The sequence below is a fragment of the Daldinia caldariorum genome (genome assembly GCF_022478825.1).
Source record: "Daldinia caldariorum strain CBS 122874 unplaced genomic scaffold F4812scaffold_15, whole genome shotgun sequence".
NCBI classification, from domain to species: domain Eukaryota; kingdom Fungi; phylum Ascomycota; class Sordariomycetes; order Xylariales; family Hypoxylaceae; genus Daldinia; species Daldinia caldariorum.
In genome coordinates, this window is record NW_025953051.1 from 548,398 (window position 1) to 562,092 (window position 13,695).

At 46.9% G+C, this 13,695-nt stretch overlaps 4 protein-coding genes across 4 annotated transcripts; 1 reads left to right on the plus strand and 3 right to left on the minus strand.

The window, feature by feature from the left end:
- Positions 1–3,097: 3,097 nt before the first annotated feature.
- F4812DRAFT_438722 (mitochondrial-processing peptidase subunit beta) lies at positions 3,098–5,452 on the minus strand. Its single transcript, XM_047935023.1, has 5 exons — positions 5,033–5,452; positions 4,836–4,961; positions 4,694–4,771; positions 3,955–4,640; positions 3,098–3,900 (listed from the first exon to the last, which is right to left on the minus strand). Exons 1-5 carry the CDS (start codon positions 5,186–5,188, stop codon positions 3,513–3,515), a joined length of 1,434 nt encoding a protein of 477 aa, XP_047787750.1. The 5' UTR covers positions 5,189–5,452; the 3' UTR covers positions 3,098–3,512.
- Positions 5,453–5,988: 536 nt separating this feature from the next.
- F4812DRAFT_452391 (glycoside hydrolase family 36 protein) lies at positions 5,989–8,838 on the plus strand (the record flags this gene model as incomplete). Its single annotated transcript, XM_047936342.1, has 5 exons — positions 5,989–6,557; positions 6,633–6,831; positions 6,898–7,111; positions 7,181–8,569; positions 8,621–8,838. 5 exons carry the CDS (start codon positions 5,989–5,991, stop codon positions 8,836–8,838), a joined length of 2,589 nt encoding a protein of 862 aa, XP_047787751.1.
- Positions 8,839–8,974: 136 nt separating this feature from the next.
- On the minus strand, positions 8,975–10,352 carry F4812DRAFT_466413 (NAD(P)-binding protein; the record flags this gene model as incomplete). The annotated part of the gene is made up of 3 exons (XM_047938542.1): positions 8,975–9,899; positions 9,966–10,192; positions 10,333–10,352. 3 exons carry the CDS (start codon positions 10,350–10,352, stop codon positions 9,118–9,120), a joined length of 1,029 nt encoding a protein of 342 aa, XP_047787752.1. The 3' UTR covers positions 8,975–9,117.
- A 545-nt stretch (positions 10,353–10,897) lies between these two features.
- On the minus strand, positions 10,898–12,420 carry F4812DRAFT_123345 (aldehyde reductase). The gene has a single exon (XM_047929475.1). It carries the CDS (start codon positions 12,196–12,198, stop codon positions 11,140–11,142), a length of 1,059 nt encoding a protein of 352 aa, XP_047787753.1. The 5' UTR covers positions 12,199–12,420; the 3' UTR covers positions 10,898–11,139.
- Positions 12,421–13,695: the final 1,275 nt, after the last annotated feature.

The window sequence follows — 13,695 nt, forward strand, 5'->3', positions numbered from 1 at the left end:
CACGCATCCCATATCTAGAAAGTACATATTTGACATCCAGAAGCTGGCATAGATTACTCTGATCCAATCCATCTACACAGAGTCACCACACCTCCATTTAAGCCTCAATTTAACCCGAACCGCCGCCGAGGATATCACTATTACAAGGTTCACTATGCATAAAAGGTCTATGGTCCAAGTACCAACTTAGATTGCCTACAACGAGGAAGCCGTCTGGGGGACACCGGACCATCCGCCCTCTGACATGTGAAGCCATCCAAAGTCTAATGGGAATATTCGATTTTCGGGCGCACGGGGTCATTCTTTCCTCATGATAAGTTTTATTTTATTTTTGAGCTGCCCCGCGTGATCCTCATTTCGAGTACCAGTTAATGAATTTCCCATAATAGGTGGTCTGGGATCTATGTGCCCACGTAACAACCTTACAAAGCAAGAGATTCTTCTAGTGATAGCGATGATTATCACAAAGTTTGACGTTGAGTTCGTTGAGTGAGCAGAGCTGAATTGGTATCGGTCCCGGTCTGAGCGTCCTGCTCAAAACAACCCGAGCAGCCCGAGCTCTGCAGGTGCTGGAGTAGTCCCGCCCGATACGGAGATGAGGATCAGGTATATCAGACTGTGGTGAAGATATATTATCTGGTGCCTTTTATTTTCTCTGATTAGCGTTAGCTCTCCAACAAAAACTATATGATTATAGAACATAAAAACGTTCTTCTGAGATAATCATGAATTTATGTTCAGGGGTTCGTCCCTCACTCACTAAGATGTGGGGAAATTCTGAGCACATACTTCCCGAATCCAGAATCAACTTCCATCAATAAACAAAAATTATAGTATACTATAGATGATTCAGGAAGCCTTAAACTATTAAAAGGGTGTCTCATAAATAAGAGTGTTAGACATTCTTGAGTAACCGGCCGACTATTTAAGCTTGCCCCTTTCATCCTATATAGAATTACTCCAACCTCGATATAAGCTACAGAGCCATCAAAGAATACTCTCTAACAACATTATATCTGCACCAAAACTCAACTATGTCAATCAGTAGCGTGGCTCGGCGTTCTCGCACGATTTGTATCCAACACGGTCGATGTAGACTTTGCCAATTTAGCCTGGAAGATGGCGAGTTGACTGTCGTTAACTTCTCCTCGGAAAATAATCCGCAATGGTATGAATTTACCTTCCAGCGGCGTAAGATTATACATAGCCATATAACTACAAATCGCATAGTTTGCATGTACTGTTGTCGAGCGTGCGTATGGAACGGAACTAGCTCCCACGGCTTCCATGCTGGCTGCTTCAGGTTTAATACCCAAATCATGTCAGACACCTTCCTTAGTTATACCCAGTTCGCTTACGAACCTCCTTTAGGAGGAGTGATTGAACGGCTGCGGTATAAGCGTCTAACATACTTGCTAGTAAGGAAATTGATGAGACAACAGTGGCCGAAATACCTCCCTAGTGAATTATGGTATATGATAGCTCAGCACCTGGTTCGTGAATGTGCTATTATCTCAGCGCAGAAGCAACTACTCTCGCCTGTTATATATGATATATATGATTCTGCCATTCAACTTACACACGATGTGTATGCACATTATATTTTCGTTGAAGGCATTGCATATATTAGTAGTATCTCCAATATTAGCCTTTTGTCAGGCCGAAATGGTACACTTCTTGTGAAGGGTAATCAGGCGAGATTGATGAAGGAAATTTATATCGCCAGTGATCATCTCGGTATACGCAATATCTTATTCACCCGCAACGGTTATGACGGCCAGATCACTGATATGCATCATTCTAACGCACCCTTCGGTTACATTCATAAAAAATGGTGGAGGTGTATATCTCTCGAGCACGGAGTTGCGCGGATTGGATATGAAACCGATGTCAGTATTATCATTCCAGGCTCGCTCTCTTTCGTGGTAACTGATAATAAGTTAGGGCATCAAAGTGAGGTTAATCTCGTTTAACGCTCCCAGCTTCAATCACAACCCTCACTTTGAGTGGCAGATGCTGTCTCCCCCTCCAGTGACTCCATTATTCATAAGAAACCTTCAGCCGTATTTTCGCAAAGGCTCGCGACCCATTCAGATGTGCTCGTTCGACTGTAACACATTTGCCCAGACCGGATATTCGGTTGCACTTAACATGTTCGGTCCTGCTACAATACACTCGCATGGGCTTGAAATGCCCCTGGAGTTCTATCGCGACATAGGCCTACCCATCAACCGTATTTTCTGGCTTTATATGCCTGTTGACCAAGGGGAATTTATACAAGAGATATGCCAATTTGTTCATCCGCACACGTCTCTCGGGTTACTAGTAAGTAGACGTATACCAGTGATTATCCAGATGACATTATCTACCTTAGGTTAGGTAGGTAAATTACTAATTCAACATCCTAGTTCATTACGAATCGTGGACGAACGGCTGTTTTCGGATCCCACACAGCTTTGCTTCACGAAGAAACCGGGCTTGTCCTCATTCGTACGCTGCCCCCAAGTCCAACGCGGATCTTCTTCAACGCACCAGAAATGCTAAGCAGCGGAAATATCTCCGTGATAGCCATTGAAAACTCGGTGGCTCCTACTTCACACCCAATCCCAAGGTCAGTCTTACCGATAGACACTCCGCCGAACATTGATGAGCCATGGTTTTATTCTTCCTGCAAAATGAAGGAAGTTAGGGAAATCACCTTGTGCATCGATAGTAACCCCACATGCGAGCGAATTATTGGAATGCTGCTTCGATATAAGGACGGCCATAGAGAGTGTATAGGTCAGATGCGCCTGGACTGGGCAGCTAGGCCCATCATCATTGGTGAAGCTGAAAAGTTGCATATAGCGATGGGTATAATAGGGGGTGACTCATATGTGGCAGTCGTCAGCACGAGTGATACCGTTGATAAGGGGAAATATTCATCGTGGCTTGATGTCTCTTGGTCTGGGACACTGGAATGGTGGTTTTCATACTCCCAAACGATTGTCTCTCACACCTACTTGGAGAGGATATCTGGTATAGCCTAATCATAGAAAAACACTTCCATTTAGAGGAGAAACACTCAATCGTTAGAAGGCGCAGTTAGAATATACAATCGACAAGATCCAATTTTTTTCCATTAAATTTCAAGATCGGCGTCTTACAAAAGTTCTTAAGTTGATACTTTCGCGTAATAGCTCAGTCAACTCGATGGAATGTTTGCTTGCGTTACTTATGGGACATCAGTAGATTTTACTTGAATCTTTGTCGTCGCTGTCTCCGCGAGGAAAACCTGACACTTAACAACTCATGAATATCAAACCCGAGAATGCCAATCATAAGTTAGGTACTCTAGCATGAAAGGACAGAGACAGTAAAATAACACAAACAAAATGTCTTCTGGGCCGGTCGAGGGAATCTAACAGATGAGAAATCTTTATGGTATGGTACAATGAAGTGCGTGATTATCTGATACACTCTATGACCGAATTTTCCCCCCCTTCAAGCCGCTGTACCTAATCAGCGTCCGTTTAGAAGTTTCGGCTCATATCGTTCCTGATTCTCTGGTAGTCGAGAAGGCCCTCAATGCTGCCGACAGCGCTGATGGCCACGTCTTGGTCCCATATTTTTCGCTGAGCAAAGTCCATTACGTCCTTCTCCGTAATACGATCGATGACACGCTCGATCTCACCGGGCTTTTGGCGGCGACCGGTCGTGACGAGTTGTCGGCCGATATCTTCTGCAACGGCGGATGTGTTGTCGAGAGAAAGGAGAATTGAGGCCTTCAGTTGAGCCTTTGCTCGCTCGACTTCGGATTCAGTTACGTTGTTAGAAAGGCGGGTCCATTCTCGGAGAGTGAAGTGAACCAAGTCGTCAAGACGAGTGAGCTGGTCGCTCACCAGGTAAATACCCCATAGACTAGAATTAGTTAGCACAGAGAATAAAATATGTAAATGATCGAGGAGTGCCCACCCAGTGTCGCTGTAACTTGTGGAGAAGCTCATGAAGCTGTTAGCAAGGTCGTTGTGGTGAACGAAGGTGCTCAGCTTGTTGCCTTGATGAGGTGCGCTGCCCATGGCCTTGTCGTAGTTGCCGACGACGGCCTGGGTAACTAGAGCAGTGAAGTAGTCGTCATCATTCCAGCTGACACCCTCAACGGCAAGGGCGATGTGGGCGGAGGGGATAGTGTCGTCCCGGATTCTAACCTCGGATCCAATAAAGTTTGGTTGTCTCTTAGAGAGAATGTAGGCTTCAGTGTGAGGCGAAGAAGTAGGGAGGCTAGAGAAGTTCTTTTCGGCTAACTCAACAAGCTTCTCGTGAGGAATACCACCAGCACCGACGAGAACCATGCGGTCAGCAGTGTAGTTGTTCTTGATGTAGTTGGCCAGTTCGGTTCGGGTGATATCACGGATGTTCTCTCGAGGTCCAAGGATAGTGCGGCCGAGAGGTTGGTGGGCGTAGGCAGTAGCATGAAGGTGGTCGAAAACGACTTCGTCAAGCTGCTTCTCCACCTCCTCGGATTCACGGAGAATGACGTCGCGTTCTCGTTCAATAGCAGAGGGCTCAAGTTTGGAGTTCTGGAGGATATCGGCGAGGATGTCGACGCATTGAGGAACATCGGAGTTGAATGCCCTAGAGAAATAAACGGTGTTTTCACGCTATTATTGTGTCAGTCGAGAGTCATAAGGGTTGCCGGGTATATTTAACGCACCGAGGTATATGCGTTAAGGTGACCACCCATGTTCTCGATTTCGAGCTCTAGTTGTTGCTGAGTTCTCTTTTGAGTACCCTATGGAGGTCGTAAGTAATGCGTAACATTTTTCGGCGAGGTCGTTACCGGTTAAAAAAAATACCTTGAAGGCGAGGTGCTCTAGGAAGTGTGCGGTTCCATTTGTCTCATCCGTCTCGGCCCTCGAACCGGCATCGATCCATACTCCCACCGTCGAAGTCTGCGCCCAAGGCGAGTATTCGGTCGCGACCTTTCGGGATATGGTTAGAGGATAGTCAGACAAGTATTGATCAGCCCAATTGACCGTTGGATGTAACTTACCGTCAGACCATTTTTCAATGTCGTAGTTTGGGTCTTCGCGCCGAGGGCAGACGTCACTGGAGTTGCAAAACCTCTTCGTAATGGTCGAATAGCAGAATTTGCAGTACGGCTGCGCAAGCCCTGCGCGAGGTTTAAAGCGAGTCTCCTAGACGCCATTAGGGTGTTGCGTGCGGGAGGGTGGAATTACGGAAGTGAGCGGTTTGATGTAAATATCTTGAAGTGGTTCGGTTTCGGTAATCGAAGAGCTCAAATTTTGGGTTTGGCATGAGGCGTCTAAGTTCCCAAGGTCCCATTGCGGGCGTGTGGGAATTTGGGAATTTCAGACGCAAGCCTCAATTTTTTAGCAATTTTTAGCTTTCTTCCCGCTAAATTCCGACTAAGTCCAAGCTGACAGGTACTATAGTACATAATAGTCTGTGGCTAAGCAGCTACGTAGTACATAGAGTAAAAAAAATAGAAGAAAAAAAAAAAAGGCATTGCGAGAAATAATCAACTTTTGATTGGCTACCTACCTAGGTACCAATGTTTTATGGATCGGCTAACGGGTCTTGGCTCACCAATTGAACTTTTTTGAACTTTTTTGACTTGCAAACAAGAAAAGCCTCCAAGAGTTTCCACAAATTCAATTGTTACAACTTGGCTACTTGGCCGTATTATCCTTGAAATCATCGAACGTCGTATTATTACCTTAGGTACCTTAGGTATTTATTCGATTCCTAATACCGCTATTTTATTTACGTACCTCTAACCTACCTAGACCTAATCTAATATAAATACCCTATCTTACCTCTATTTATTATTACTATTACTATTTGTATCAACTTTCGAAGTTGTTTATAATCTAAAATGCTATAATCATCTATTTTTCACTTGTAATCATGTCTAAAGGTGAACGTGATATCGATTCCGAGTTTCACGTTGTCCGCGTCTCCAAACCGGACGTTCCCGCGGTCAAGATGGAATCAACCATATCAAGCTATCCACCTCTTGGCCAAGTCACTCAGCTCAAAGATAATACATTCCAACTTTATGCTCTACTAGAAGTAGATAACAGCTATGCAGATGAGCCTTGGGACGTTGCCGTTTGGTACTCTTCTTCCGGTGCCGACTGGACGGAGAAGTTGTTGTCGTCCATTTCCGTCGACAACTCCCCATTGTCACTCCAACCTGTTACGCAGTCGCGTACTCTCCTTTACTTTGGGGTGCCATTCACCGTATCATCTTCTCTACAATTCACTCTTAAATTTCGCAATGGTCATGATCAACCTTGGAGATGGTCTCGCAAAGTCTCGGGAATATCCGATGGAATCGTCCTTGCCACCCCATCATCCCCTAGTAACAGAACGAACACGAGTCTCTCTAACGTAATTCGTGGTCTTAATCCGGAACTAACGGTCACAGCTGCGGAGAGTCAAACCCCAAATACCGAACTCTGGACCATAAGTGCAAGCGTGGATCCGGCCGAAGATGATCATTCTGCATACGCCGATGTGGATCTCGGGACTCCGTGGGGTGGTGCTCTGCGGTAAGCCACGATGCTCATCTTTTCTAAATTATTATATCTTTCAATCAATAACACGGAGCTAACACCGTGATCTAGATATTTTGCTCTTGTCCGGCATGGGTTACCGTGGCTGGGCCCTAGGCACGGTAGAAAGCAATTTAAATTAGATAAGGATGCTGTGATGTGCTCCTTTTTGAGCCACCAAGGAAAACATCTTGTCCTACTAGGAGTCAGCGGACTGGCCAACGTAACTACACTCCTTCGCAGCTCGAATTCGGGTTCAGTTACGTTACATGTAAGCAAGAGCTCATATCTTCAAATTAACTTATTCGGTGATATTAATCTCATCCTCTTTTCATAGATACGGAGCGATAATGAGTCTCAATCATCTGGTCTAGTTTTGGCTTCCATTGGCGATGACTTCGAGAGTGCGATGGCAGCTGTCATGTATCACGCGCGAACCGTCATCTTCGCCACAGGTAATGGCAAGGATAAATTTGCCAAGGAAATACAAAGTCTAACTAGTGACATCAAGCCTGAATGGTATGAAAATTGGTACGATGGATTGGGATATTGTAAGACATTTATCAATGTGAATTCTAGTAATGAATTCGAGTCAGCGCTAACCTATGACTACCTCCTAGGTACTTGGAACGCTCTGGGCCAACGTCTAACAGAAGAGAAAATACTGCATGCCGTCGAAACATTATCAAACGACCATATCAATATAAGCAGCCTCATCATAGATGATAACTGGCAAGATATTGATTACCAAGGCCAGAGTCAATACCAGCACGGTTGGAAGGGGTTCGAAGCTGAGCCAAATGCATTCCCTAACGGACTCAAGGATACGGTGTCCCTCATCCGCTCAAAGCATCCGAGCATCCAACACGTCGCCGTCTGGCATGCTCTACTTGGTTACTGGGGAGGTATTTCAAGCAGCGGGAACCTTGCGCAGACTTACAAGACAGTACGAATTGATCGTACTGATTCTAACTTCAGCGGTCCCATGACGGTAATCGCAAAAGAAGACGTCGGGAAGTTCTACAATGACTTTTACCGTTTTTTGTCGGACTGTGGGATTGATGGTGTCAAAACTGATGTGCAGTACATGGTAGACACTTGGGTCTCGGCCAAACACCGTCGTAAACTCACCGAGACTTATCTTGATAGTTGGATGATATCGACCCTGAGGTATTTCGGCATCAGAGCCATATCGTGTATGTCACAAGCGCCACAGCTCTTATTCCTTCAGCAACTGCCGCACAACAGGCCCACCATGCTCGCCCGTAATTCTGATGACTTTTACCCCGATATCCCGGATTCACACCCGTGGCATCTCTTCGCAAATGCCCATAACGCCTTGCTGACCCAGCACCTAAATATTCTGCCAGATTGGGATATGTTCCAAACTGGACATGAGTTTGCGGGTTTTCATGCTGCTGCGCGATGCCTAAGTGGCGGGCCAATCTATATCACGGATACCCCTGGGAAGCACAACGCCCATCTAATTTCCGAGATGACAGGCCCAACGCCTCGGGGAAAGACTGTCATTTTCAGACCTAGTGTAGTAGGCAAAAGCATCGACGCATATACCAGTTATGATGAGCCTGTGCTGCTCAAAATTGGGAGTTACCACGGACGGGCCATAACGGGAACGCCGCTACTAGGTGTCTTCAACACGTCCAGGCGGGCCGTGAGTGAGCTTATTCCCCTCTCGCGGATTCCAGGTGTGTCTGAAGCAAATCTATATGTTGTGCGCGCCCACCGCAGCGGCCTAGTCACACCTGTTATAGAGCCTGGCTCTACTAGTAGTGTCCTTGCAGTATCGTTAGATGTACGGAAGTATGAAATATTTACTGCGTTTCCCATAACACAGTTCGATAGCGAGACGAACGGCATGATATACTTTGCAAATTTGGGACTCATCGGAAAGATAACGGGCGCTGCCGCTATTACTACAAACCAATCTGAGCTTTTACACACTGGTAGGGTGTTCTTGGATACACGACTCAAAGCGTTGGGAGTTTTGGGTAAGTTTTTGCTTCTATTGCATAGCCGCTTATGAGACTAATTAGTGACAGGCGTGTATATTTCAAGTCTCCCCGACATGTTGATTGAGCGGGATTTCATGGTTACTATTCAAGGCCAACCTATCCCGCCACATACGGTTACTATTAATAAGGTCGATAGTCACATTTTGAACATCGATGTCGAGACAGCGTGGAAGGAGATGGGCCTCACAGCTGGCTGGAGTAATGAAGTTGAAGTCAAGGTATACTTCGACATTGAGCATCTTTGATTACGAGTTTACGAGTATATGCCCCGTTCTAAGTATAGGGATGGCTAGGTAGGAGGTAGGTAATTTGGTTGTTTCTGGGTACACGATTATAATGATAATGAATGAAATGCGCAAGATAGATACGGCTGTGATCGCCGAATTAGTCGATAATGAACAGATTGGACTTTGGGATTAAATTTCATATTCGTCGGCTGCCATTAATGAGGAATTACCGTGAGAAACTCTGTTAACACAGCTGTCATAGAAACTTGCATAGCGTCATCTCCTCCAGATGCTTAATCAAGCCTTGCCCAACTTCTTGGCCTCAAAAGTCACGGCTCGCGGGATATCCTCCTTCAGGCTCGGGGCCTTAGGCGTCCAGCCGAGGTACTTCTTCGCCCTGACGGCGACGGCCTTGGAGTTGGCGCCGAAGAAGGGGATATCGACCTCCTTGGTGGCGGGCTCCGGGATGAGGCCCTGCTTCGCGGCCTCGTCGGCGACCCACCGGGCCAAGTCGCTCCACTTGTGCACGCCGCTCTCGAGGAAGAAGTAGCCCTTGGGGCCGAAGATCTCGGGGTTGGCGGCCTTGGCGGGGTCCTGCGCGGCCTCGACGGCCTGCACGAAGAACTCGCTCACGTCGTGGATGTGCAGATTGTTCCACTCGGTCAGGCCGGGGGCGTGGATCGGCGCGTGCCCGTTCTTCAGCGTGTACTCGACCATGTGGGGTACCTGGATGCTGCGCTGGTTGACGGGGCCGCGGCCCGGGCCGTAGATCAGCGGGGGTCCCGCGATCAGGGTCTTGACGCCGGGCGAGTCGTTCGCCGCCAGCACGATCTTGTCGACGTCCCGGTGGAGCGCGCTGTCCGGAAGAGACAGGATGCGGTCGATGTCCTCGACGTCGTTGTACTTCTGGTCCGGGAGCGGCGCTTGTCCGAAGCGCTTGTTGTCCGTGTCGTACCAGGTCAAGATGCCCGTTCCGCAGAGGTGGATCCAGTAGCCCGGCTTTTCGGCCGTGTGGCCCGCCGCGATACCCTTGGCAATGGCCTTTGCGGAAGGGACATTGTCGGCTGAGTCGGCCGTGTCTGAGTTCTGTCAGCCATTCACTGTTCTCCTTTTACGGGCAGTAGATGATAAAGAAAATAACGTACGAACGACAATGTCTGCCGCGGCGGCTTCTTTCTCGATCACATCGCCATCGTCTAGAGTGCCGTAGACGAGACGGGCTTTGGGGTAAGCTGCAGCGACGGGCTTGCCTCGCTCCTCGTTTCGTACAAGTAGGGTGTACTCGTAGTCGGGGTGGACTTTGTTCAGCTGATATAGGACATCACCACCAATGTAGCCTGCATTTTTACAACAATTAGTACCGAATTTTATACTGACCAAGATGAGATGGTCTTCATTTGCTAGGATGTCAATTTCGTACCAGTGGCGCCGGTGCTACAAGACGTATTAGCTTCTAGCTAACTCCAAATGATACCGCCTCCACGTCGGTTTCGGTTTTAGCCTTTTACTTACAGGAAGATCTTGGGGGCCATTCTCGCGATTATAGGTTAGAGATTGGGTTAGGTTAGGTTAAGTTAGGTACCTGGTTTAGTAGTGAAGTATTTGAGATGTCTCTTTAAGCGGTTCACTGAGCGGGGTTGAAGGTCGTTTGAGGGGATGATTTTAAGGTAATCTGTATATGCAACTGAGAAGACTAAACTTTTTTATACGAACCTAGGATATCTTATTTACATTATGTTAGGTAGTAAGCTACGGTACTTTATATACCTTAGATACCTACCTGTAGGTCTCCTCCCTATAGATGGAGATCCGGGTGATCTTGACGGCCACCATCCACTTTTCCCCCACTCTTGGACGCCGTGTTACAATGCTACGGGTATACCACAACCGGCAGACCGGGGATACCTAAGTACCTACCTAGGTACTTAGAAACACGAAGAATTCTTACATAATATTATTCCCGTTTGCCGGGACATTTTAGCGTCATAATCTTGGAAATTGGCAACATTAGGTAAAGCATGTGTGGCATTCGGCTCAATGTCTATTCCGTATCTCGTAAGTGCTACAGTTTAACATCTGTTAGCGTCGCTTAGTAGGAAAGTGTATTGTTAATCAACGCAAGTACAGAGTACGGTCACACACTTCTTTTCCACACAGCGATCGGTCCACAATTGCAACGCTACCTACAACAACCCTTTTTTTTCGGGTGCACTTTGTACCGCTCAAAGATGCGATAACTTCAGGTATGTACAGGATGTGCAAACACCTACTAACCTACAAACATCATATGTGTCTACCTCTATCTGGTACCTAAGGCAATCAATGTATTCCCAACGCTTCAGCAGTATCCCTCAGAGAATCCACTAAGCTCGTCCATCCGTGTCCGGTGAGTCTTCTGAGTAGCTCTTCCGCTCTCTCGTTTGTAACGCTGCATAGATCTCTACCGACATCAGCGATCTCTTCGCCGAATTTGTGTTTTGGATATAACGCTTTCAGCGTCCGTATAACATCGTTAACGTTGAAAGGGTAAGCAAAGCCGAATAGGCGCTCGTCTACCACATCAGAGTAGATCAATGCGGCCACATGCAATGCGGCGTCGTCACGGACATCAATGTACCACTGTGGGGGGAAAACGACATCCTCTGGCCTCATCGCTTCGCCTTTTTCAATCAAGACGCTGATCATACCGGCCGTACTCCTGGACGCTTGTCTAGCCACATTTATGGGCGCCCCCGTGTTGAAATCGGGCAGGACTGCGTTGAATGTGAAGTGAGGCTTGTGCTTGCGCACCCATTCCCACGCCGCCTGCTCGCCCTTGGTCTTGCTGGCGTAGTAAACATCTACCATGCGTTTCTCGCCCTCGTATGGGGGTGGAGCAAATGCCTCCTTAACCGAGTAGTCATTCCAAGTGTTTGAATCTATCGAAACAGCTTTGTTGGCGATGGGAAACACTGCAGATCCAGACGAGGATGTCAGGACCACTCTTTTGATCCCCGGCTCTCTTGATGCCGATTCTAGAGCTCGCACCGTGCTGTCCACTACGATTTGGACTCTGACCTGGGGGTCGGGACTTTGCATTGAGTCCATAGCAGGAGCTGCGGCATGCACGAAGCCGGATGCTCCCTTGACGGCGTCGTCATATGCCCCACTCTTCACCATATCTGGCACTTCGACTAATTCGAATTTTCCCGGATACTTCCTGTCGAAGTAGTCTTTCAGCCATTGATCTCGAGAGACCGAACGAACGGTACCACGGACTCGGTAGCCCCGTTGTAAGAACTGGTCGACAATGTGAGATCCGATGTACCCATTCGCACCTGTCACCACTACTAGAGATCCAGGAGCAACCAAAAGGTTAGGGTTCTTGGTTATGGCCATCGTGATAGAGGATCGAATTGAGCGATCATAAACGTGTCTTTAAAATCAGCGCAAAGACAGTAGTGCCTTAGTGTGGTGCTTCTTTATCTTCTTGATATTACATAGGATATTCTAGGTAGGTGAGAGTCACCGAGGAGGTTTATATATGCGTGACTTGGTTTCTTGGTTTCTGAGACGTCATGCCTCAAGTTCCCGTATCATCCTTCTGCACTGAGAGTAAACTACATGTGTATTTCGATTCGTAACCCTTGCAGTTCAGCGACATTATACTAGATGATCTATCCAGTTGGCCAGTTAGTACGATTTGTTTGCTGAAGCCAAGATCGAGGTGCCAATTTCGGAGATCTCCTTCGGGACGTGTTAGGTATAAAACTACTTCAATCGCTCTATACGAATTGGGACCGGGATGTCACACAGATATACAATCAAAATACATACCTATCTATGGCTTTGTATAATTTAAAGGGAAAAGGAACAAATAATAAAGGCATACTAAAACACAGAACTATCAGCCCCAATTCACTGGCCTCGAAAATTTATTTTATATGTCAGGTAATATCAGCCTCGATATCGTGCCTTTTCTTCGCGGTCCAAACATCAATAGGCATATAATACTGTGAGTCTGGAAACTTTGTTTTACCTCATTCGTATTGATCCGAAGAAGATTACCAGATGGGGATATGGACTATGGAACCCCACAGAACACAGACATCTTGGCTTGATTCCCCATGTAGTTTATCGAGAGCATTGCGACTAACTATTATAACTAGGGGGAGCCTGTGCGTATGCATTTCGAACGCCAAGCTGGAGATTTGGACAAAAGAGGTTATAGGGGATATCCACACGTCTCGGAAGTCATTTCCCTAACGCTGATTGGATAGATCATGCGGTCAGGTGAAAGCTATTATTGGATATATCTGCTGGGGAATCCCCAATTAGGAATTCCTACATATCCAAGAAGCGAGCCTTGTTGAAAAAGATCATGCAAAAGCCGTGTATAGATATCTTCTCCCGTAACTCCGAATCTGTATTAACTAGTTGGGCAAGGTAGCTGCTATTATCTCTTTCCCAGGTCTGACGACGATCTTCACGCCGTAGCTGAGAGTATGCAAATCATATACTAAGTGAGAAAGGGATATCCCAACATGTATAGTAGTGCCACAGAGCGTTATCCTTCCGACCTCCAAATACCTGGTATCTCCAAGCATCGAGAAGCACGTGAAGCAGGTAAATACGCGGTGAGAAGGCACTTCTATTCGTTGCCTTATAAGCCACATGATCTTTAAGCTCTTGGCTCTGCAACAGTTGCGGGTCGTACCGATTGAAACCGCAGTATAAACCTTCGCGGTGCGGTGAACGGCTATCAACGCCGAAGATAATATAATTGATAAGGCTAGTAATACGCACCGTACGTATACGCGGCGTCCACGTGCTTCCTTTCCGTGTATCCACATACCCTCCGGATGTCCATATGCGGCTGCTGAAGATATATGGAGG

Coding starts and splice junctions, on each gene's coding strand:
- F4812DRAFT_438722 (XM_047935023.1), bottom strand. CDS start 5,188: ATGGCGTCTAGGAGACTCGCTTTAAACCTCGCGCAGGGCTTGCGCAGC. Junction 4,772..4,835: donor TAGAGCACCTCGCCTTCAAG/GTATTTTTTTTA, acceptor CGACCTCCATAG/GGTACTCAAAAGAGAACTCA. Junction 4,641..4,693: donor ACCTTAACGCATATACCTCG/GTGCGTTAAATA, acceptor ACACAATAATAG/CGTGAAAACACCGTTTATTT.
- F4812DRAFT_123345 (XM_047929475.1), bottom strand. CDS start 12,198: ATGGCCATAACCAAGAACCCTAACCTTTTGGTTGCTCCTGGATCTCTA.